At 39.2% G+C, this 23,861-nt stretch overlaps 3 protein-coding genes across 8 annotated transcripts; all 3 read left to right on the top strand.

Moving 5' to 3' along the window:
* The first annotated feature begins 596 nt into the window (after positions 1-596).
* LOC108019094 (TEA domain transcription factor 1 homolog scalloped) lies at positions 597-23,654 on the top strand. Of its 6 annotated transcripts, XM_036820268.3 has the most exons (12): positions 597-730; positions 1,315-2,048; positions 15,809-15,936; positions 16,204-16,342; positions 16,973-17,103; positions 17,546-18,289; positions 19,847-19,887; positions 19,950-20,139; positions 20,247-20,309; positions 20,379-20,551; positions 20,695-20,929; positions 20,995-23,654. In XM_036820268.3, the coding sequence occupies exons 2-12, from the start codon at positions 2,015-2,017 to the stop codon at positions 21,106-21,108; spliced, it is 1,992 nt and encodes a 663-aa protein (XP_036676163.2). In that variant the 5' UTR covers positions 597-730; positions 1,315-2,014; the 3' UTR covers positions 21,109-23,654. The 6 variants fall into 6 exon arrangements, with proteins under 6 accessions (XP_036676163.2, XP_070853321.1, XP_036676162.2 ...); XM_070997220.1 differs by lacking the exons at positions 597-730; positions 1,315-2,048 and adding an exon at positions 8,823-9,010; XM_036820267.3 differs by lacking the exons at positions 597-730; positions 1,315-2,048 and adding an exon at positions 10,536-10,772 and having other exon boundaries at positions 19,965-20,139.
* On the top strand, positions 5,459-10,448 carry LOC108019096 (serine/threonine-protein phosphatase 2A activator). The gene is made up of 2 exons (XM_070997221.1): positions 5,459-8,297; positions 10,267-10,448. Exon 1 carries the CDS (start codon positions 5,608-5,610, stop codon positions 6,916-6,918), a length of 1,311 nt encoding a protein of 436 aa, XP_070853322.1. The 5' UTR covers positions 5,459-5,607; the 3' UTR covers positions 6,919-8,297; positions 10,267-10,448.
* LOC139353347 (putative mediator of RNA polymerase II transcription subunit 15) lies at positions 21,242-22,053 on the top strand. The gene is made up of 2 exons (XM_070997273.1): positions 21,242-21,256; positions 21,298-22,053. Exons 1-2 carry the CDS (start codon positions 21,242-21,244, stop codon positions 22,051-22,053), a joined length of 771 nt encoding a protein of 256 aa, XP_070853374.1.
* Positions 23,655-23,861: the final 207 nt, after the last annotated feature.

The following is a 23,861-nucleotide window of genomic DNA, read 5'->3' as shown; positions in this document are numbered from 1 at the left end:
AAAAGAAGTTGACTCAGGGAGTTCTCCGTTTCGTTGAAGATTCGATAAAAAATGGTCACACGCGCATCCAGCAATCTGTTGGATGTACCCCCCCCCCTCCCCATTTCTGGGGTGCTGTGCCTAACGTAAGGGGAGGGGGGTTGGGTTGGGGTTACGTTTTCTCAGTTCCGCTCTCCGCTCTCTTTCGCTTTTCTGCTGTTTTGCTCAGTTCAATTCGGTCGGGTTTATCGGTCGAATGCGAATGCTCAATGAGAAGAGCTTTTACTGTTTTACTTTTTGCCTGAAATACATTTTGAGATATTTTCTTATTGGTAGTTCTGTTTATGCCATCGTTTGCGTCTGTGTTATTTGCTAGATTGCGAGAGCTAGTTAACATTAGTTAAAATTAAAACAAACGAAAAGCAACAGCGGCAGCCAGAGATATAATAGAATTGCGGTTTTCCTTTCTGACTGAATTTCCATCTGAATCTCAGAGCCCATCCATACCATTCGTCGTTATCCGTCGGATATGTTGCTTTATCGCTGGTGTACTACAAGTCCAAACAGAAACCGTGCCCGTGGTGCCGGTAAAAATAAGCGCAAAGTTTAAGAAAATCATCAGATTCAGATGTGTACATTTGTCTCTAAATGACAAATTGCGTATAAATAGCCTGGAAATCGCCTGGTATTCCCAATGGGTTAGCGATTGTTTTACGGGTATTACGGGTATTCCGTTTCCAAAGCGTGTTGGGTAAACAAAGTTTTAGTTTAATTAGCTTCGCATAAGCTGCTGCAACCGGATCTGAAACAGACCGTGGAAAAGAAAATAATAATAATTGCATTTCTCGTGTTTGCCAGTGTAAATTTGCGTTCGTGTGTGCAGGTTATACAGAGTGCATGGTAGTCTAGTATCCGTATCCCTATCCCAATCCCTTTATCCCCTATCCTATCCGATTCGCGCCGTTATTGTTAATGCGCAGGTAATTCGGAGCGCTTTTCGGCCACTCCACTCTACAGTATTTTGTTCTACATCGTTTTTTTGCGAGTGTGTTCTTTTTTTTCATATTTGTTGTGTTGTGTTTTGTAGTGTTGTGTTGTGTTGTGTAGTGCTGTGTTGTGCATTTATTTGACAGCTTATGAATCACCGCAGAGATTCATTTGCGCTGATTGCGGCACAACTGTTGCACCCACTTTCAAAAAAACACCTCTCCACACATCGTCTTCGGGAAAACTACTCAAGCGAGTGGAAAAAAATAAACAAATAATACCTAACCTATCGAGCACATTGTTTCCTACATATATATGTATTTTATTATTATTTATATTTTTTTGCAGTGCATTTATTGAAGCAATATTATAAACCTATTATAATGCACAAAAAAATAGATATAACTACATAGATATGGCCAAGACTCAGCGAGTTCGTTTGTCCGTAAGCGTAAACCTAGCTCCCCTTACTACTGTGTAAATACCAGAAAACCAATCCAAAAAGAATACAATACAAAGAAAAACGCATAATGTACTTATTCAGAAGTGGATTCAAATTGCAGTAATGACAAACCGTGAAATAATAAAAATAAGCAGCGTTGTCAACATTCGAAAGTGCACAGATGATTCGCCTTCGACGCCAGTAAGCAGTCCAAACAAAACAATACAAAAACATAAATAAACAAATAAAGTAAATGCAAATTAAAACCATACCAAAAAACGGGGCTTATGACACTGTGCCGCAATGGTCATGTAACTCGTTCCAAAGATATCGATAACGCGAAAGATCCGTCGTCGCGTCGTCCTAATCGATCGATAAAAATGGATCGCCTTTTTCTGAGAAACTTCCGCAGCTGTGCTCTTTTCTATCTCAGCAAAGTCCAAGTAAGAAGTCCACCAAAGAAGGTGCGGTGAATGTGAATACTTAATCAGCGATCGGCAATCAATCAATAAATAACTCCGAGTTCGGGTTTCAACCGCTCATCAAATTTGAGAACAGCAACAGCAGCTACTACCCAATAATCCTGGACCCCCACACCAATGCGATATGGATTGTGATTACTCCAAGTTTCTGTACAAAAGTAAGTTTCCAAATTGTGTTTACACATGTCTTCATTTGCCGCCGGCAACTGTCGCGAACATGTTTTACAAATATTAGGTTAAAATTAATTAAGCAGAGTGGCAATGTGTTTCGAAAAACGTTTATAGGGTGGGCCCCGATCGATATTTTATATTTTATACCTTTCCATATTTAAATTAGTGGGGTTTCATTGAAGCACCTGCTTGAAGTGCATTTGATAATGATATTGATTCTATGTGATGTTATATCTTTCATGGATGATGATGCTTTTTGTTCCATGAAAATAAGTAAAAAATTGGCATCGCAAAAAAACAAATTTAGAATACAACTAATACATTTTGAAACTTTCAAATACCACAAAAATATTTAAATATGAAACACTGATTGATTGTTGGTTGTAGTTGGTTTTCGTGAGGCTCTAAGAAAAGTTTGATTATTTGTAAGATCAGAAAAAATCGCAACGGGATTCATACCCAATAATCGGAAAAATAACGTTCACGATCGAAAAGCAACTCTGAATGGAATATTAAAGGATACTTAAGGAACGGTAAACTTTGTTACAAGTTAATCAGGTTCTGTGAACCTTTCTTTTCTTTCTTTTTTCGAAACTTCATCTAAACTAATTCACGTTTCTCACTTTGTGGCAATGTAGCAATATAAACACTAAACCACAGGACCACAAATTTATTCATCCTCGATGCGAAGTAGATCGTCTCGAAAGATAACATTTTAATATTACGGACGTACAAAGTACACAGCGAGGATCCAAAGCAGCTTAATTTCCAAAATTATTTTTTTTTAAAAGCGATTTTATTTTTCGAAATCATTGTATTTTGTGACGTTGAAAAGCAATGCTTTCAGACACAGTTTTGAATTTCAGTTTTATAAGAAGAAATGGCACCATGATTAGGCCGAATCAATCCTATCCGTATATCTGTCCGTTAATTTGAAAGCCAAAATCTCAGGATCTAGCTTCACAATATTCTTCACACAGCACCCATTTTGTATCATTAGTTGTATTTATCCGATCGAAGTTCGTTTCAGTAGCAATGGGTATCGCTTTATTTCTAAATAAAACCCCCAAGTTCAAATGAACTTGTTGCAGATGACGACGGCGATAGTCTGGTTTTATCAACATTGTGGCCACATTTTTCCATAGAGGTATTTTCAGTTTCGAAAAATTCCTCGAGACACTGTGCGTTTTCTTACTTCCTCTTCCATAGAAAGTTCGGGGATTCGGCTTCCCTTGAAAACTACAAACGCAGACGGAAAGAAGCGCAGCACGGCAGCGTCGGCAACGTCAAAGCGACAGAAGCAGCAGCAACTTGAAAAAAAGGATTCTTCCCATCAGAAGTTGGTTCTTTTGCACAAGATAAAAATATTTTTTAATGTTCCCTGAACACAAACAAAAATTTAAGGAATGTCACGTTGTAGTCCCGTCTCACTCTTATGTGCGCTCCATGTATGCATTGCGCATTTATTTTGGTTCCCGGTCCGTCGATTCTTCTCTGCTGTTGCCGTTCCTGTTGTATCTCGTATCTTCGTTGGTATGAGACAAAGAATTTCTTTTACACAGACAAATGGTTTGCTAACTTGGACCAGAGATCTGCTTCAAACTTACAAATATAATTAAATACAACAAATATATGCACGTACAAAAGTACAAGTTTTGAAATAATTCGTCAAAAGGATAAACAAATTTATTTGATGAACAAGAAATGAATAGTAAAATGGTTTTAGTGTGACCGAATTTTATAAAGTTCATCCGAAGCCCTTACAGAAAGATTTAAAAATGAATTGCTATTAATTGTAAAATGATTTATTTTATTACTTCGAATACGTGTTTAAGCGAAGATTATTTTTCTCAGTGGCCATGAAATATCCCCTGGAAAATTCCCCCATTATTTGTTCTTCATCGCCACTGGAAAAAATATCTCCAGTCAAACTTCAAATGACACATAGAAAGCTTTAAATTGGCTCCCGTTTTAGAAACTATTTTTAAAATACTTTTCTTAGTAAGAAATATTCAATACAGTTTAATTCCATTAGAAAGAAAAAGTTTAGTTAGGGACACAGTGTACAAATGTGGAAAAGTTAGTGCATTTTTCAATGACGTACCACTGAGTTATGTGGTATTTAACGGTTTATATTGTTTATATGGAAAAGTAAATCGTGTACAATTGCAAAATGATCGTTTTGTCATGTCTGCGGAACGTGACACCTGCCGTGTTCTAAAACTAAACTGTATCGGAAGGTAGTTCGAATTCGGCAATACACCTACGATATCAACGGTATACTTAGGCTGTACACCCATTAAAATGTATTTATTAAGCTTAAAGGTGACTCTTAGAAAACCATTGCCAACCCAAATGAACCCCGCCCTAAATGAGCTGTTGACAAATGGTGCTAACAATATAAAATTAAACACTTTTATATTTTAACCTCCACTTTATATAAACAATTTTTAGCTGCCTAGTTTTTGTTTTGAACAGACATTTGAAAATAATTTATCATAATAGGTTTAAAGATCATTAAGCCAAAATGGAGAACATACTAATAAGGTTATATGAATTGTCTTGCCGGACTCATTGGAAAAATATTAAAAATATTATACACCAGATTATTGCATTTTCCGAATTGAAATTGATATAAGTCTATGGACTGGATCATCCTCTCAAGCCGGGTGTCGTTAGCATTTTTCATAAGAAGTTTAGCATATGGGCTGGCAGTTTATCATGGCTGTTGAACAATATCCTGGAAATTGAACGCACTTTAAAAAGAAATCGGAAACGCCCTGGGTGGAAATATAAATAAACAATATTTGGATTTCGGTTTAAAGTATTTTTTTAGTGGATCAACAGGCCAACTTACCCGGCAGCTATTACTACATTGAGAAAAAATGTATGTCCACATGTAGAAAAAAGCACCAATTAGGGCCACACAAAACGAAAAAAGCATAATTACGAGCCAAAAGACAAACCACAATGGGTTCCCCATTAAATAATTATGACGTATGTAAATGGTAATGAGTGAAAATTTTCTCGCTATCCTGTCGCCAGTGGGGGTAGTTGCAAAATAAATGTGGTGTTGGAATAATAACCAGATGACAATACAAACAAAGAAAACTCAACATGAAATCAAGAATTATGAAGCCTTTTTGTAAATCATTAAATTGTTTAAGCAGTAATTTGAAGAATATAATTTATTTAAAAGTATATCACAATAATGAGGATCTTTTGACGTTTTAAGGTACGTCACGGTAGTACAAGTTGGGAATTATAAGTGCACAAGTGAGAGAAAATGTCAATTTCAATGTATATAGTTATTTTAATGTTAGTACCACAACTTGTGTAGTTAGTTCTACCACCAATATAGTAAATCTACTGCAAAAGCAGATAGATTCAACCAATGAACATGTTTTCTGATCAGTTATAGTTGCTTTTGAAGCACTTCTAGTAGGTCGTGGCGGTCGCTTCGAAAGTTTCATTCAACTCATAACTATTTCGACACGAAACCACACAAAAAGTCTTTGATTTGATTAGATTTGATCCCATCCCAAAATGAGCTACAAACTCGGTTACGATGTGACCGATCCCACGGTCCAGGTGCTCCGGGCATCGGCCTTCATGCAGAACGGGCCGGTGAAACAGGTGCGCAGCTTCGAGGATCTGGACCGCTGGGCTCGCTCGCAGGCCTATCACGATACGATTGCCTATATCAATCACACCAGCAGGGCCATCCAGGGCCATCGATTGACGCGGGACTTGGACTTCCCGGTATCGACGCAGATGCGCCGTCTGTGCGAGATTTTTGATGGCCTGGAGCACCTTCTGGTCGAGCATTCGCCCAAGGCCGACGACTCAAATATATCCGTTCCAGCCGGCCATGTGAGGATACGATCCTACCGCATTTGGATGGAGCACATGTTCCAGCATGTCTTCAGCAAACTGGACGAGGCCATCAAGGCGAACTGCAAGCACATCAACGAACTGGGCCAATATCTTCGACGTTCCTTTGGCAATTCTTCCAGTCTGGATATTGGACCCGCCAACGAGCTCATGTTTCTCTTCTTCCTCTGCGGCCTCTTCCGCTCCGGCATCCTTGAGGCCCAGGACACTGTTGCCGCCGCCCTGCTGCTCTTCGATCGCTATACACACCTGGTGCGCCGCGTCATCTCAACCTATTCCCTGCAGATAACCAAGGATCCCATGTGCTCCATCGATGACTACTGCTTTCTGCCCTATCTCTGGGGAGCTGCCCAGCTCTCGCTCGACAGTCCCTTCTCCCCAATGCAGTGCGACCAGGCCAAGGTGTTGGATAGCCACAGGCATGACTACATGATGCTGGACCTGGTGGATCACCTGCAGAAGTCGCGCGGCGGCCAGTTGAGCCAGGTGGCCTTTCAGCTGTGGAGCCTGCTCTCGGTGCCCACCTGGCCGCAGGTCTACCGGGGACTCGAGAGGAACTACATCGATAATGTGCTCTCCTCGTTCGACACCGTGGAGCAGGTCATCTTTTGCGAACTAATGTCCTTTGAGGCCACCACGGTGCCCAGGCAGTTGGAGCGGGCATATTTGGGTGCCCAGTACGTCGAGCGTCGGGAGAACGAGGAGGATTTGGAGCAGGCGCAGGGAGCACAACGCTCGCCATGTCTGTGGGAGCCATCGCTGCCGGTCAGTAGATATGTCAGCATGGAACCGGAGTCCTTCCTCGGATTTCAGGAACCAAGAGGACATCGGATGTCGGACGACAGCGAGGACGATCGCCTCTGGATGATGCGACAGGCTATGGATGAGGACGGGGCCAGCCCCATGTTCTTCCCGGATCGGACAGCTACCCAAAATGACTCTGTCACTTCGTTCCCCCAATAGTGGTCCCTAAAATGTCAATCCAATTAATGCATATAAACTTGTAAGGATGGAAACGGAACACCAGTAGTGCGATCATTTTTTAGCGGATATTTTTATACAGAAGGATATAATCTTACACTAATCTAACTAGCTCAAATGTGCTAAATAGTATGTTCCCAATTGGGCCCTAACATTTTATTTGCTGCTATTTGTACAAAAGGAAAATATCTTTTGTAACTTACCTTGGAAGCAAAAACGACGTATAGTTGAGTATTCTTGCAAAGTTCTTCTCTTTAGAACTTCGTTTCTTCACTTTACTATAACTTATTTCTCTGAATAATGTATTACTTCAGTTAAGACAATCTGGTGAAAATTTGGTACTGAAACATAAAAAATTCTTTTTCAAGCTTATCTATTTGCTATATCTTATTGAACCGAGCGGAATGGAACATGCAAATTTTTGGCACGATAAGCTTACGATATTCTAACATCTATGTGGAGTGATTTCGATATTTGAAAGATGTGAAACTGCATATACTGGCGGTTTAGTAAACGAATAAATAACCAATTGATTATTTGCTTTTTTAATAAAAGGAAAGATAATTTCTCATAACCCCTAATTTCAAAGCGTCTTCTCACATCCGCTTGAAAGCGCAACAGCAGCAATTTTCTTTCGCATCGTTTACACAGCCGCCGCTGTTGTGAACACATAAAACACGTGCTTCTCCTTAGAGAAGCTTAAAAGAATAATCATTTATATTAGTTTAAAAATAAAGTGTTTTTTCCGCTTTTTGCGAATTTAGTATTGCCACTGTATAACTTTTGTAGAACCCGTAGCGTTTTGCATATTGACACGTTTGTATTACTATTTTAAAATAAAAAATTGGCAAATTATTGTTCAACGAGTCGATACCTTATATGGCATAAACAAATGCTAGTTTATTTAAATATGTTAGGGCGCTAAGTTTGTGATAAAAAATGGCGGGCTAAATGCCCAGATCGCTAATAGATATTGTTAAACGCGAACCACCTTCTGCCACCAACGAAAAGATCGAGTTCTGAGAGACTTCAAGATAAAGACTACATTTCACGTGCATTTGTATTCTCTGTTCTATTGCCAATAAAACTAGTTTGACTTAAAGCGACTTCGGAGTTGTGGGAGATCGGCTGTTTTATCAGGAAATAGTGGGCTTTTCGCGATCCCCAACGGAAGCGTGCCTCTTTCATTTTGTTAGCTAAGGTCAGAGAGCTGGGGAGCGATAAAGGACAGGACTTCCGTTGCGAAATTCGGGCCAGAGTTATAACACCCTATGCTAAAGGGTTACAAAGTGAGCGAAATCGAAATCGTGCGCTAAGGCGCCAGCGGCATAAAGCTCGTCGACTATTAGTCACACCCGTCGGTGAATATACATATATATATATAGAGAGAGAGAGAGAGAGGGAGAGGAAGAGAGAGAGCAGAGAGTCGTACTCTCTTCTGCGCTCTTCTAGCCCCACAATTTCAGTTGTGTGTGTGGTTTAAGCAGTGCACTTGTGATGGTGATATAGTGCTGTTTCTGGGTTTGATCGGGTTGTATTCTGCGTCTGTGTTTGGTCGTGTAGTCATCGGTTGTGTTAGGAAACTGAACACTGAAACTAAACAACCAGATCCACCAGTTATGCTGGCAGAGCAGAGGCAGAAGCAGAAGCAGAAGCAGAGAATGAGCTGAAATGAGTCCGAGAGTTGAGGCTGAGTTGTGTTAGCCAGGCCAAGCCAACAACCAACAACCGAACGGCCCAAAGCCAGGGAAACAACAAAAAAGAAACAATCCCAACCGTCCCAGTCCAACAACAATCCCATATCCCCGTCCAACAACCAGACCCGACCAGCTAGCCTATAGTGTGTTATCGACGCTGACGTCGGCGTCGTTCTTTGTATTGATTCGAATTTGGATTCAGTCGATGAGTTTCTCTCGCTTCTGCGCGTTGCGTTTTTCGCAGTGTTTCCGCGATTTTTCGTTGTCGTCATCGTTGTTTCGTTTCGTTTCGTATCGTTGTTGTGTGTGGTGTATAGTGCGCCGCCTCCTCTCATTTCAGCCCCCTTTTTCGTACAGCCGTGAGCGGCTGTAAAAGTGTGCGTGGGTTTTAAGATTATTAAATACATTTTCCTTTTGCAAAATTATTTTTCCTTTTTTTTTTTTTTTTAATTTTGTTCTGTTCCCATGCGTTTTGTGTTTATTATATCTGTGTAGAAAGATTTTTAGAAAATTTGTTTTAATATGTGGCCACATTTTGATTCACCTTCTCTCTCTCTCTCGCTTCCTCTCTATCTCTCTCGCTGGTCTTTTTTGTTTTATCTTTTTCTTATACGATACGTATCTTATAAACAGTAGGCGTGTGGGGAGGGCATCGTAAGATATGGATGTGTGTGGCTCTTAAGCAAATTATCCTATGCCTCTAGGTGCCCCAAAAACGAATAAAACAAAAAAAAAGATCTCAAATCTGAAATCAGGCATTTGAAAAAGAATTTCATAAAAATATATATCTAAATACAGAAATACAGATGTACATGTGCGTGTGCTTTTGCACACTCACAGTCGCATAAATACATATGCACACAATTAGAACTGCACTTGTGCAGAAAAACAGACTATTTGGTTAAGCAGACGGGGAGAATACATATGGACATCATAATTATCATCATAATCGGCAATCGTCATCGCCCAAAAGCCCCCCCATCTCAATTACGAACGGACTGGGGCTGGCCATTAACTAACGTTAGAGTTGATGTGGAAATGTAGAAATTTAGAAATGTAGAAAAGCGACAAACCAAACCTATCCAATAGTTAGCGGTGGCCATTCTTCTTTCTTCACTTCATCTTATTGCCGCAGCTGCGCCTTATTTCCACTGAAAGGCTTACTGACACATTCTCACTTTCACAAAGACCACGATATTGTACAAAGCTGCTCATACTCTTTTCCCACTACTAAATACACAGTTATACATCTATATGTATATATCTAAAGAGAGAGAGAGAGACAGAGAGGGAGCGACGCAGAGAGGGAGAGTGGGAGTGTTTGAGAGAATGAGAATGGGGAGAATGAGAACGAAAACGAGAAGAGAGAGAAACAGGCGAACAAGTAAAAAGATGTTGCCTGTGCCTGAAAAAGATCTTTCTCACTTCCTCAACTCAAGAACTCCGATTCATGAATTATTGCAGATGTAAGTAAGTATTGTGAATATGCATGTGTGTATACTAAACACGTAGAATCGAAATTTGATTCGATACGAGTCGAGTACGAGTACGAGTACGAGAAAACGTAAAGTAGTGCAAAAACAAGTATCGAATAAGCCACATAATCCAAAGCGAAAGGGTTTTTTTTTTCCAGTCCCATCCAGTAGTCCCGTCCCAGACGCTAGCCCACTGCGCTAGCCTGCTACTAAGTATAACTAAACTGTATAGTATAATAAAATTAAAAAAAAAAAAGTAAAAACAACGCTCCATCGCGTTATCAACGGACATAGATAATAACACACCCAATAAAAAGTCTGAAAAAAACAAAAAAAAAAACAGTTACTGTTACAAGCGAATAATAATAATAAGAGTGAGTGCCTTTGACCAGCCGAGACGACGACGGTACGGTTCTTGATGGTGACATCAGAGTCTAAATCTAGCGCGAACAGATTTTAATTCCGTGAACTAGTAGACGACGCACCGCACTCGTTTACGTACCTCCAATACTCGTATACCCGTATACCCGTGACATCGGCAAGAAACCTGGCTGCATGAAAAACATCACCAGCTCGAGCACTTGCAGCACTGGGCTGCTGCAATTGCAGAACAACCTGAGCTGCACTGAGTTGGAGGTTGCGGAGAAGGCAGAACAACAGGCAGGTCCGTTGCACATTCGAATACCCCACATCCCCACATCCCCCCAACTCATCCATACTAAACTTAAGACCAAACCAAGCCCCCTTCCCCAGAAGATTTGATCTCTGATTCTTCTTTCTTTTCTTTTTTTTTTTTTTTTTGGTGACTTTCCTCATGAGTGTTTCTCTCTTTTTTATGAGAAAGTCACCAAAAAACAGAGACCAGAACTGCAGGGCCTCCACACTCTCTACCATCCAATGTACATATCATACACATAATACATACATACATAAGTCTAACCGATCTACAGACGAGAAGAGAAGCCAACTTTCGATTGCCCAGATGAATAATTCAATGGAATAGTCAGGTTTAAGATAATATTGTCACCCCTCACTGATTCGACGGATCTGCGGATGAGATATGTATACATGGCTCAAATTATTTTGCAAGCCGAGCGGATTTCGAAAAGAGCTTTTTTCATACCATTGCATAATAATATTTCTGGTCAGAAGCTTGTAATGCAGTGTGGGAGGGATTTCCGACCACAAAATTATACATGTGTGCATATTCTTGATCTGAATCGTTTTGCGAAATATGTAGACCGGTCTACCGATCTTTTATTTTTGGATTTATCCATCTTTATTTTATTTTAAAAGCTACAGGTTCAATTGCACAATAAAAGGTTCATATTCTTTTTTATTATCTTGATGTTTCTAGTAAAAATTATTGGATGATCTTCGAATGGAAATTCGACTATTATATTTTTATTCTACTCTTTCTTTAAAGAACGATCAGTAACGCAAGCCCCATATTTTCATTATATTTTTGTTTAATGGAAATAGGTTTTTAGCAAGTGCACCAGCACGCTAAATAGCTATTAGGTTTATTTTATAAATATTTACAAAGCTATGGCGCGTTCAATTATATCGTAAGAACCACACGTGCTTTTCTTCAGATAGCAAAACTACTACAAACTAACTACTACAAAACAATGATATAAAACTATAAAGGAAGCTTATTTAGACAGGCCAAAATTTCTATACCCTTGAAGTTATACCGAAAATTTATTAGTCATTTATTTATTTGACCAGTTGCTAACACAACTAGCTTACAGACGTATACAAAATGACTATCTCATGAGTCATGTGCATGCATACATACGAATATCTTTAAAAACAACGAAAGCATATCCGATTTTGATAAAGTTTATCATAATTATTCCGAAACAAAAAGTTGGAGCTCTTAATGCCGGATATAGTTGACCGATCCTGAGTAATGTGCATATCGCAGTAGAAAGATGAGTGTTGTGATAGTGTTTTTTAGACAGCTTTAAAGCTGGGAAATTAAAATATTAAGCATTCCTTGCCCGGTGATGCTGATCATGAATATATATATTTATAGGGTCGAAAAGTCTCCTTTCATTCGTTTCTAAAGATTATTTCAACACTTTGAAACTTAGGCTAATTTTAAATTAAAAATTTCCCGCTTTTAAGGAAAAATATGCAATTTAAAATTACAAAAAAAAGAATATATTGTTAACGGCAAAGTACTGTATTTTTAATTAAAAAGCTTCGTATACGCAAGTAAAAATCTTCGTCCCATAAAGTTTATAGCCTGTTCCTGCTGTCCCTGACCTATATTGACATCATAAAATCTATTTGCTGCAATACACATAATAATATTTCTATCATATACCATGTTGTTTCAGAATCATTATTGCTTTGACAAATGCAAAATTAAGAAAATGCTTTCAAAATGTATGTTTATTTTAGGGTAGGATTACTACTTTGAATATATTCTATTTTAACCTTTACCAGGTTGCAAATTCGTTTGTCCTGACCTCAGAAGATTTTGGGCAGGAGGAAGGAGGGCGCATTTTAAGGGTTGACATGACAAAAAGGAAGCTAACTAAGGCTTACCGAAGTTGACATACCCTAGCTTATTTAGAAAAAACTAGTAGTTTGTAGATGGAGCCAGATTTTTATCAACTTTTGTATTACTTAAATTATACAAAATGTTTAGTATATTCAAAAACATAGTTATACAATTTTTGTCGGAATCAGCAATTAATATTCTGATGGTCTCTATGGCAAATTTAGGAAGCAGTGGTACAATTCCGACCTAAAATAATACTTGGATTAAAAAATAGACTATTGTGCACGTTTCCACGATGTATATTTACATTGGATAAATAAAATATACACTTTTCTAGAGTTCAAGTGTCTGATTCACTAGGAAAAATAAAAAAAATAATACTAACTGTGTATGTATTGATCATTATAATATTTTTCGCATATTGATCTGATCAAGTATCAAAGTGATATGACATTATTCACATGCACAAAGGACGGTGGAAAAATCAAATTGACCTGCAAGTGTCTGGTTTCGAGCGGTTTTCCCTCTATCTGTGCACGTATTACGGATCCTAACTCTGATCCTGAGTGGGCTAAGTACGTCATCATATAGCTCCTTACCGTCCTATCGAGGCACTGGCATGTACATACATATATCTGCTACGGAGCATACATAAGGAAAATGAAAAAGCAGAATGCATACCATAAATTCCAATTGCCGCACAACAAAATTGCGGCTTCTAAGGGTAGGAATGGAAAAGGCAGGAAAAAGAACACACATTCCCTTATTAAAACCGAACACGAGCAGCTGCGAGTTGAGTTTTCAGGCGGAAATTGAGTTCAAGCGTAGAGAGCTGCGAGGACCAAGACCGTATTACCAAAGTCTGTTTCTGGGTTTTCTAATTGGAAATTATCCCGAACCGCTTCTGTCCAAATTCAGGAATTCTATGTGATAATATTAATGCACGGTTCAGCTATTTCGCTCCTTTTTTTCCCCCCCCTTGTTCAAAAGAATCGGGTGTGTGTGTGTGTGAGTGCTTACGAGATTATGAAAAATGGCACATTCACCCCCTAAAAATGATCCCAACCCCTGAACACTATGCTATGCAGTTCCAAGCTGTGCAATATGCATTATTTTAATAACCTTACAGCGTTTCCGATTTTCGTATGGCTAGTATAGAGGATTTTTCCACTGATCGACCTTTGGTTTGAATTGAATTACGAATAGAAACGACAGATTGTTTTTGATTCCAATGATTTGCCTCCTCCGCTCGCATTCTATACCTTCCATTCAGTATTATACCATATACCATATCATACCCCTGCGGACTCACACTTGACGCCCCATACTACAGACTACATCAAGGCTTCTATCAATAGTACGCTGCGAGGGTATGTGCCACTGCATTCTATCCTCTGTCTCACAAATACCTAGAACAACCATACCATACCATACCATACCATACCATACCATAGCGTACCGTACCATCCCTATAGGTTTATATGGGCGAAACACGGCACCAGGGGCAGAAAAAGGAACCGGCCAAAACAAAGAATAGAAATATGTGGAAACTATACGGCACATTTCAGTTTGACGTGCGCGTTTCTCTTAACCAGACGCATTTTAGTTTTTCTTTCTTTGCTGTGCCTGTGCCGTCCGGGATTGTTTTTTCACGCTGTGTGGAAACAAGTCAAAAGGAAAAGAACAGAAAGCCAAAAAAAAAACAACAAAAACAAAAATAAATTACAAAATAATTTAAATGAAAATGATTTGATAGGTGTACAGATACATATACAGATGCAGACGCAGATACAGATACAGATACAGATCTTCAACACAGTGAAATGTTAAACTAAAAATATTTGCTTCGAATCGAAAGGATTATTAGTGTTATACGAAGTTTATTTGAAAGATATATACCGATATCGGCTTTAAAGTGGCGCCCTTCTCAAACCATTTAGATTCCCTCGAGGAATTCAAGGAGCTATCTGGTGAGTTGTTGCGGGGGGTGGATAAGGCTCAGTTCTATATCCCTGATAAAGATGAATATGAAATCATATTGCTCATCTTATTGGTTAATGACCCCTAATATTTTAATCTTCTTTGTTATATTGATTTGATTCTTTCGCCTATTTTATGTCCAAAACGTACAGACTTCCTCATTGGAAAAACATTTTTCCGATTTGAAATACATTTTTCCGATTTGAAAAACATTTTCTAACAGAAATATACGTTTTGCCATTTAACTATATGTTCATTATCATTCGTAACTCAATCGATCCGTTCAATGATATGGATCATAAAAATATATACGATCGAAAAAGCTTTTTCCTACTTGTTACGTATTTTCCCTCAAAAACAATATACCCCTCTATACCCTATGCACCATTTATTGGCCGGGACAAGAATTTCTCATCCAGTCCGTCATCCACCAAGGGTGGAGTTCCAATCCGCACGGTTTAATGCGATATTTGGGCGATGATTTGCCTTTCAACCCTTTCCCAATACTCACAGCGAAAATGTAAACAAAAAAAGAATGTTGAGACTTCTTAAGTATCTATTCGTTTCAAAAGATTTTTAATTTGTTGCGGGCTGTTAATGGGAACAGAAGATTATAAATCCTTGTTTTTTATGCGTGGAAATAACACTGATCTGATGTAAGAAAAATCAATTGTTTAGCCGTGGAATACTTCAAGATCCAATAATCTAAAACTTAACATTCCAAAACAGCAATACTTGAAAACTAGTATTCACTAATATAGTATTCATGTTACTATTTAATAGTAGTTATACTAATACTATTTTATAGTAGCTTTAGTAGCTTTACTATTTAACAGTAATTTAATTATTTCATAGAAGTAGCCCAAGCTACAACAAAAAATTTAGTTCCATAATAATTCGTGTTGGTATATGTAACCAATGAAATTGTTTGTGTTTGTTGTTTAGTTAAAATTTATGATAAATCAGTGTTTTATGTTTTTTCTTAAATTGAAAACAAAATGATTGGCTAATTTTTCCCCCGAAGCTACGAATATTCATCCCAAAATCTTTGGGTTGGTGCTTATCTGTTTTCTTAGTTTTAAAGGTTGGGCAGGACACATTGATTAAAAAATATGTATTTGCATGCACAATTTCCTTTACCACTCATAGTTACACTTTAATGTTGGCCTGTAATTTATAGATTTTGTTTCTTATTTTACTTGCAGTTGGACCCGGCACCATACCATCACCGTGGACACCAGTGAATGCCGGTCCTCCAGGTGCCCTTGGATCGGCAGACACAAATGGCAGCATGGTGGATAGCAAAAACCTGGATGTTGGTGATATGAGCGATGTAAGTTTACGTATCCACTTGTTACCACTTTCACATAACTCACCTTATTTAAAACAATGCTCAAGTCAAGAAAATATTATTTCGATTGGCTTACACGATCTATATATATAAATTTGTGCCTCATAGTTCCGAAATGGTATAGACCCTTGCAGCGAATCTTAACGTAAAATTCCTTTATAAAAAGAATCTATTCATAATCTCTTGGCCGTTTTTTTTATGCAATCAAATAACTTAATAAATTGTTGTACGATCCATTAAATATTTCAGGACGAAAAGGACTTATCTTCCGCTGATGCCGAAGGTGTATGGAGTCCAGATATCGAACAGAGCTTTCAAGAGGCTTTATCTATATATCCGCCGTGCGGACGTAGAAAAATCATCTTATCCGACGAGGGTAAAATGTATGGTAAGTACTGAAGAACATACATACGTACCACTTAATCCCAATGTAGATAATAAATGTAAATAAAAAGAAATCCAACTTGGGGGTGGGTTATTTTTGACTAGATGCTGATGATGCTTTTGGTATGAATATGTAAAATTGGCAACATTTATCTATGTATTGCCTATAAATAGAGATAGATAATTAAAAGGGGTGTTTTGAATTTTATCAAGATCAGACCAATAAGTCTTATATTCTTTGTATACAGTCGTTATTAGCATCACTAGATCTCTGATTTAGGTGCTGCGCAACTAGAACTCATTGGGAATTATAGCGTCGCAGAAGAAACTGTTCTGTTTTTGATTTGCTTGGAGTTTGAAGAAGAAAAAGAGTCCATAATCCATTAGAACTTATTTGCTTTTATAGATTTCAGATGGTGTGCGTACTTTTAAGAATCGTTAAGTGATGATATTTTTAAAGAGCTGAGATGAGGTTGGGCGTATTAGGGGTAATATTTTCTAGCTCTAGTTCGGGTTATAAAAGTAAGAGTTTACAAAATAAATTAAGAAATATAAGAGCACCAAGTTATATCTAGAAGTTGGTAAATTCCTTAATGAACACCTATTTAATTTCGATTTCCCCGCATATTTACAGGTCGCAACGAACTGATCGCACGATATATCAAACTGCGCACAGGCAAGACGAGAACCAGGAAACAAGTCAGCTCGCACATCCAAGTGCTAGCTAGACGAAAACTCCGCGAGATCCAGGCGAAAATCAAAGTGGTAAGTGACTAACGTACCATCCATAAACATTTTCTTTTTTTTTTGTTTCGGTGGGGTAGACTTTTTTCAATCACGTGTATAAGACATTTCGAAAGCGTTCTGCATAGAGTAGATCTCTCTTTTAAAAACCAATCCAAAAGCTAGTTCTTAGGGTTGGAAGAGCAGGAAAAGCAAGGAAGACTTGTCAGTTGAGCTGCAAAATGGAATTCCCCTGAGATTCTGAGTGAGCGTTAGGGATTACCCAAAGGTTGTCCCGATTGAGGGATTGAAGATTGACAGCCGAGTGCAACTGAGTCAAATTTAGATAATGGCAACACGATTGCGTGCGATGATGTGACACACACACAATTCGAAGCACCAAAAGCACATACCCAATCACAAAACAAACAGCAAAAACCCAGTACCAATATGAACACTCCGACCAACTGAAACTCTTTTCCAGGAAACCAATGGTGTGTCTTTGCATTTATTAAACGAGAAAGAACAAACGTTGCAGGTCATGAGCACAATGACCAGTTCGCAAATCGTGTCCGCCCAAGCGGCCAACAATCTGGCATTGGCTGCCTCGGCATTATCGGCAGGTGGTGTTGCAGGTGGCGTCCACCATGCGAGGCATCTCAGCCTCCATCCCCCACCATTGCCGCCGCCACCGCCGCCATCCCTAGCCCATAGACACTCCTCCTCCTCCTCCTCGGCGGCGGCGGCAGCAGCAGCTGTTGCAGCAGCCGCAGCAGCGGCGGTGATCCCGACCTCCTCGTCGTCGTCGTCATCACCTCGACAACAACAGCAACAGCACCACTACCACCACCCAGCCCACCACCATCCACTCCACCACCACCACCATCACCACCACCTCAACCACCATTCCCATCCCAATTTGACGCACCTACCGCATAGTCACATGCATCCGCATCATCACCAACATGCGGCGGCCGTTGCAGCGGTATATCATCTCCAGCAGCAACAGCAGCAGCAACAGCAACAGCAGCAGCAACAGCAGCAGCAACTGCAGCAGCAACTGCAACAGCAGCAGCAGCAGCAGCAGCAACAGCAGCGGACAAACAATACGGACAGCGATCAGGGCACTGGCGGCGGTGGCTCCATGGTGGTACCATCGACTTCGCCGCCATCTCCGCCGCCACCTCCTCCTCCTCCGTCGCTGCACCACCCGCCGTTGTATTCTGGCGTAAGCTAACGTTATTATTTCCAACTCTCGATTTCCACCTCGATTTCCACCGCCTTGTGCAAATCACTCGTATGCTGTCATACCGCGTTCGAAAAAAAAATACAACACAAAAAAAAAAGAAGAAAAGAAAAAGAAAAAATTAAAAAACACACACGCAACTCATTTACCAAACGCTACTGCGCCGTTGCATTACAAAACTGCATTAGAGAATCATAGAAGCACCAGCGACACACCATCACCACTGCCATAATCTGCAATGCTCATTTAGGATTTGCAATGCTCTTGTTTAGCTTTCTGTTTTGTGTACTCACCCCAACATCAATGTGCAGGGACCTCTGACCGCCAATCTGTTCGAGGGGTCACGCAAATCTCTAGAGGTTTGAAATCACGCGAAAATGTGCCTAAAAGTATGCTGTGATTATTTTTTTTTCTTAGAACTATGAAGTTTCAACAAATAGAAGCATACTTTTTTACACTTTTTTGAAAAAAGGAATGTTTCTAGTTTCGAAATAACATGAAACTGTTTTTAATATTTCGTAGTACTTTAAGACACTACTGTATCTAAAAGTATTTTGTGAAAAATAAATATGAGTCTCCATATTTGTTCTTTGGAAAATTGAATGTGTCGTAGCCTACTTTAAACACCTTTTTTGTAGAGCTTCAAATCATCAGAGCTTTAAAATCACATAAAAAGGTGTCTAAAAGTATGCTGTAAAATATTTTGTATTCCTTAGTTATCCTCGAAACTGTTGGACTTTGAATATTATACTGCTACGAACGTTTTTGCAGAGTTCTATAGGCTTTGAATCACATGAAAAGGTTTCTAAAAGTATGCTGTGAAGTATATGACTTTGTCTTTTGTTGTCTTAGGGTTTGTCGAACTTAAAATATATTGAAGCATACTTTCCGATACCCTATTTTTAGAGGTTTCAAACCTCTAGAGATTTCTTGTCGCACCCACGTGTATGTAACTTGTGTGCTGCTTTCGATGAGGAACTTCAGCCCAAAGCACTGTGTCATCTCAACCCCACCCTCACAACTTCCTGTCTCCATCTCTTTCCAATCCTATCACTCTCTTTTCGGATTCAATATCATCGAGGCCCAAATGAGATGCCCGTTGTACCGCTATGCCAACCCTAATGCGCTCGCTTGCTCATTGAAATTGACTCCTTGCTTTTGACTTGCTATACGAAGAAACTACTCTTGTTAATAGAACCTAATTTCTAAAGTTCGCTATAGACATGTATATTGTGTATATGTGTACCGTATGTAACATCCAACCGCTGGCCTAAAAGCTGGGTTATAATCTCGCTGGGTAACTTTATTTAATGACAATCGGTTTAGTGAACAGTTGATTAACAAGTCGTCGCCTCACCATACGTTTAACCATCTTGTATAACGCCCAATATATATATATCTGTATATCATCAAACAACTATCTACTGACACCGACTGGTCGAAAAGCCTAGCCTTACAATCGCATTTGAATTAATAAAGGTTTATTATATAATCCCCCCTCTTTTATCTCCTATCTCATGTGTCTTCCCGTCGAAACAGCAATTCTGGCAACCCGGACTACAGCCGAGCACGTCCCAAGAGTAAGTTGGCATCTCGTCTACCCCATAAGCTGGCTATACAACGCATTTGCATTGACCAATAGTTTCTATGATTACAGCATCAAGCCCTTCGCCCAGCCACCCTATCCCGCCGGCAAGACGTCGACGGCGGTGTCCGGGGACGAAGCTGGAATTCCGCCCTCACAATTGCCCTGGGAAGGTCGAGCCATTGCCACGCACAAATTCCGCCTACTCGAGTTTACGGCGTTCATGGAAATCCAGAGAGATGATATGGTATGGCATGGCCAGAAGGGGGCTACCTTTCGAACCACCCTCAACCCCCCACCATCAATCAACCGAAATGTTTTATTAATAACTCCATTTTCTCCACATTTTCACAGTATAACCGTCACCTCTTCGTTCAACTCGGCGGTAAGCCATCCTTTTCCGATCCATTGCTTGAGGTGAGCACTTTGAATAGCATTTATTTGTTCCAAGGAAAACCAAATAATATATGTACTTACACATTGCAGACTGTTGATATTCGGCAAATATTAGACAAGTTTCCCGAAAAGTCTGGGGGGCTCAAAGATCTCTACGACAAGGGTCCACAGAATGCGTTTTACCTGGTTAAGTGCTGGGCGGACCTCAATACGGACCTAACGACCGGCAGCGAAACGGGTGATTTCTATGGCGTAACCAGCCAGTAAGTCTCAAATTCAGATAGTATACACTTCACAATCTGATCGGTGATCACTAATCACGGATCAAGTTGTGTGTGGCAAACGCCAGTAATATTTAGTGCTCCTAACTCCAAACCTAACCTCACTTTAACTTATCCTTTTTCAGATACGAAAGCAACGAGAATGTCGTGCTCGTGTGCTCCACAATCGTTTGCTCTTTTGGCAAGCAGGTGGTGGAGAAGGTGGAGAGCGAATACTCTCGGCTGGAGAACAATCGCTATGTGTATCGCATCCAGCGCTCTCCAATGTGCGAGTACATGATCAATTTCATTCAGAAGCTGAAGAACCTACCGGAACGCTACATGATGAACAGTGTGCTGGAAAACTTTACAATATTGCAAGTACGTATTGGATCTAGAGAATCTTAGTTATGTGTATTTTTAACTTAATTTCAAATATTTCTTAGGTAATGAGAGCCCGCGAGACGCAGGAGACACTGCTGTGCATAGCCTATGTGTTTGAGGTAGCGGCCCAGAACAGCGGCACCACCCACCATATATACCGTCTGATTGGGGAATAGCAAAAGCTGCCTGGAGCAGAGCCCAACCTGTCTGCGAATCCCATCATCAACACACAAGTTCACAAATATATCGACGACGGCGGCAACAATAATAGTATCAATACGGCTAAGAATTGCGATAATAAGACGAGTAATGAGAACACCAAGAGTGCCAGAAGCAACAGCAACAGTAGTATCACTAACTCACAGAAATGTGGCAACAGCAGCAACATCAGCAACATCAGCAACAACAGCAACAACAGCATCACCAGCAACAGCAACAACAGCAATATTAAGAATAGAAATCTATCTGCTGCTGGTGGTGCACTTATTAAGCAATCACTAACCTCACCGCAACATCATAACGAAATCGATGCCTTGACGGCACTTCAAGTGGAGGAGGTGATATACACACAGTCACAAGGAAATACCAGTTACCAGTTAGACTCCGAAACGAGGTGTGCTTCCAACGTACAAGAGCCAACACTCCAGCAGCAACATACCGCCTATGAGGATCGTACTAGCGTAGTCCTTCCCCCATATAACCTATGCATTGGCAACAAGCCACAACCACAACAGCAGCCACTACAGCAACAACAGCAATCACTACAGCAACAACAGCAACCATTCGAGGCTGAGCAACAGGAACAGGAACTGGAACTGGAGCTGGAACAAAAGGAGCTGGAGAACTCCAGCTACGAGCAGTTCCTCAAGTTGTCCGCTCATGAGTATTCGGAACCAGAAAGAAGCTCCGCAGCTGCTCTAAATCTCAGCAGTATTGGCGAAAAGGAAGCGGCGGTGGGCGTGGGCGGTGGTGTCGAATCCAAAACGGAACTTCAACTCGAAGACCCCCCAGAGTTTCGGATGCTTCGCGGCGTTGGTGCAACGATCGAGGAGCCAAAGGACCAACGACCCCCAAACCGACCCACTGCCGATGGAATCAGTAACAAAGGCCGTGAGCCGTGAGCGCCATATAATACCACCAGCCTTTAAGCAAGGTTGAGGCTAATTTTAAGGGTTAGAAATATAAGGAACGACACACCATCAGAACTTTTCGTTTTCCACCCAAAAAAAAAAAATATATACAATGGCAGGTGACAACGGAAAAGCCTCAAGAAAAAGAAAAAAAAGATTGATTGGTGTTCAGTATCGAAATCAGATTTTTATTTGTGCAAAATAAAAAGTGTATCATATTTTATGTTACAATAATTATTTGAAAGACTCGAACAACCGACTTTAGTTCAGCATAGAGTGCTTTCTGTAAAATTGTACTATACATACATAAAAAAAATACATTTAAATGATCTCAAAGTTACTTAAAACATATTTTTTGTGTATAATTTTTTTTATGAAAACTTTACAAAATCTTAAAAATGAAAAAAAAAATAAAAAGAAAAGAGAAAGAAGATAAAGGGAGTCGTCTTGCGCTGATTTTAAAAAAAGTAGGAAAGTAAGAGTAAATATTGACTAATATGTTTGAAACAAAGAACGCCGCGAAAGAAACAGATACAATATAGTTTTCCGAATTACCATTAGATATGCATACTTATGTGCAAATAGGGTTAAGCCATTTTTTTTATAACAGCTTTTGCATAGGGCTACAAAATGTATAGAAATAATATGTTAGTTCTATTTTATTCAAGCTTTCAAGCTTAATCTTTCATTTAGCAAGAGTGCAGTGCAGAGGAGCGGGAAAGAGAGGGAAGGAAAGGAAAGAAAAGGAAAGACAGCAGGTACGACCGGTTGACAACTAGTTTATATGGCTGGCTGGAGTGGAAACTGATATGGAGCTAGATAAGGTAACTTCGAGAACTTCGATAACTTCGAGAACAAAGTATATTACAATTTGTTAACCGAAATCCTGGCGATGAGGAGGGAAAAGTAAGAGATCTTGTGTGTTACGCGATGGTTTTTGTCTATCCATTCGTATTGTAGTGGCAAAAATGGATATGTAAGTAATTGAATTAAGCATGTGTCGAATGATCCACCGTTAATTAAATTATTAATTACTGATTTAAATTCATTAGTATTAAAAATGCCCATATATTATAAAGTAAAACAAAACTGGTATGTAATTTAGCCATTTCTGCATCCACCGAAGACAAGCTCGAACACATAAAATGTCCAAATTGTAAGAAATTATACATACAAATATGCAGAAGAAATAACATAAAGATTTATTTTCCGATCTAAATAAAGAATAAAGATAACAAAAAATGTATTCTGAATGTAAAACAGCCTAATTAAAATTATCTAATTAATAATAATATAATTACACATATATATTTACCAAATAATATAACATATTTATGCTCTAAAGTATATACGACTACAACAAATACGCATTTTTTGTTCGTAGATAAGATAAGTTAATGTGAAAAGAATAATATGATTGCATACTAAAAAGTTCCACAACAATGACAGTTGAATTTTATTTCGAAAGCTAAGAAAACCAGCAACAACAATATTTTAAAGGTATAGACTTAAAAATATTATTATTAAAGATCACTAATGAATATGGTTGGCAAAATATAGGTGGAGAGTAAATATAATAAATTCAAATTTAACCGAAAGTCTTTGATTTCGAAATTGTAGCAGCTGAATTAGTTCAATTCTCCAGAATATTTTGACGGTTGATCAGAGAAATATATTTTAAAATAATTAGTTTAGTTTATTTAGGGCCATTTAAAGCGTCGGTACTCGCACAAAAAACATCCGATAAAATCTCTCCTCTTGGATGTGTCAAAACTCGAAGAATTCCTGGAAACTAGCAG

This window comes from Drosophila suzukii, chromosome X (genome assembly GCF_043229965.1).
Source record: "Drosophila suzukii chromosome X, CBGP_Dsuzu_IsoJpt1.0, whole genome shotgun sequence".
In the NCBI taxonomy this organism is placed as follows: Eukaryota; Metazoa; Arthropoda; class Insecta; order Diptera; family Drosophilidae; genus Drosophila; species Drosophila suzukii.
Note: the sequence above shows the minus strand (reverse complement) of the source record. Positions and strands in the feature narration are given on the sequence as shown.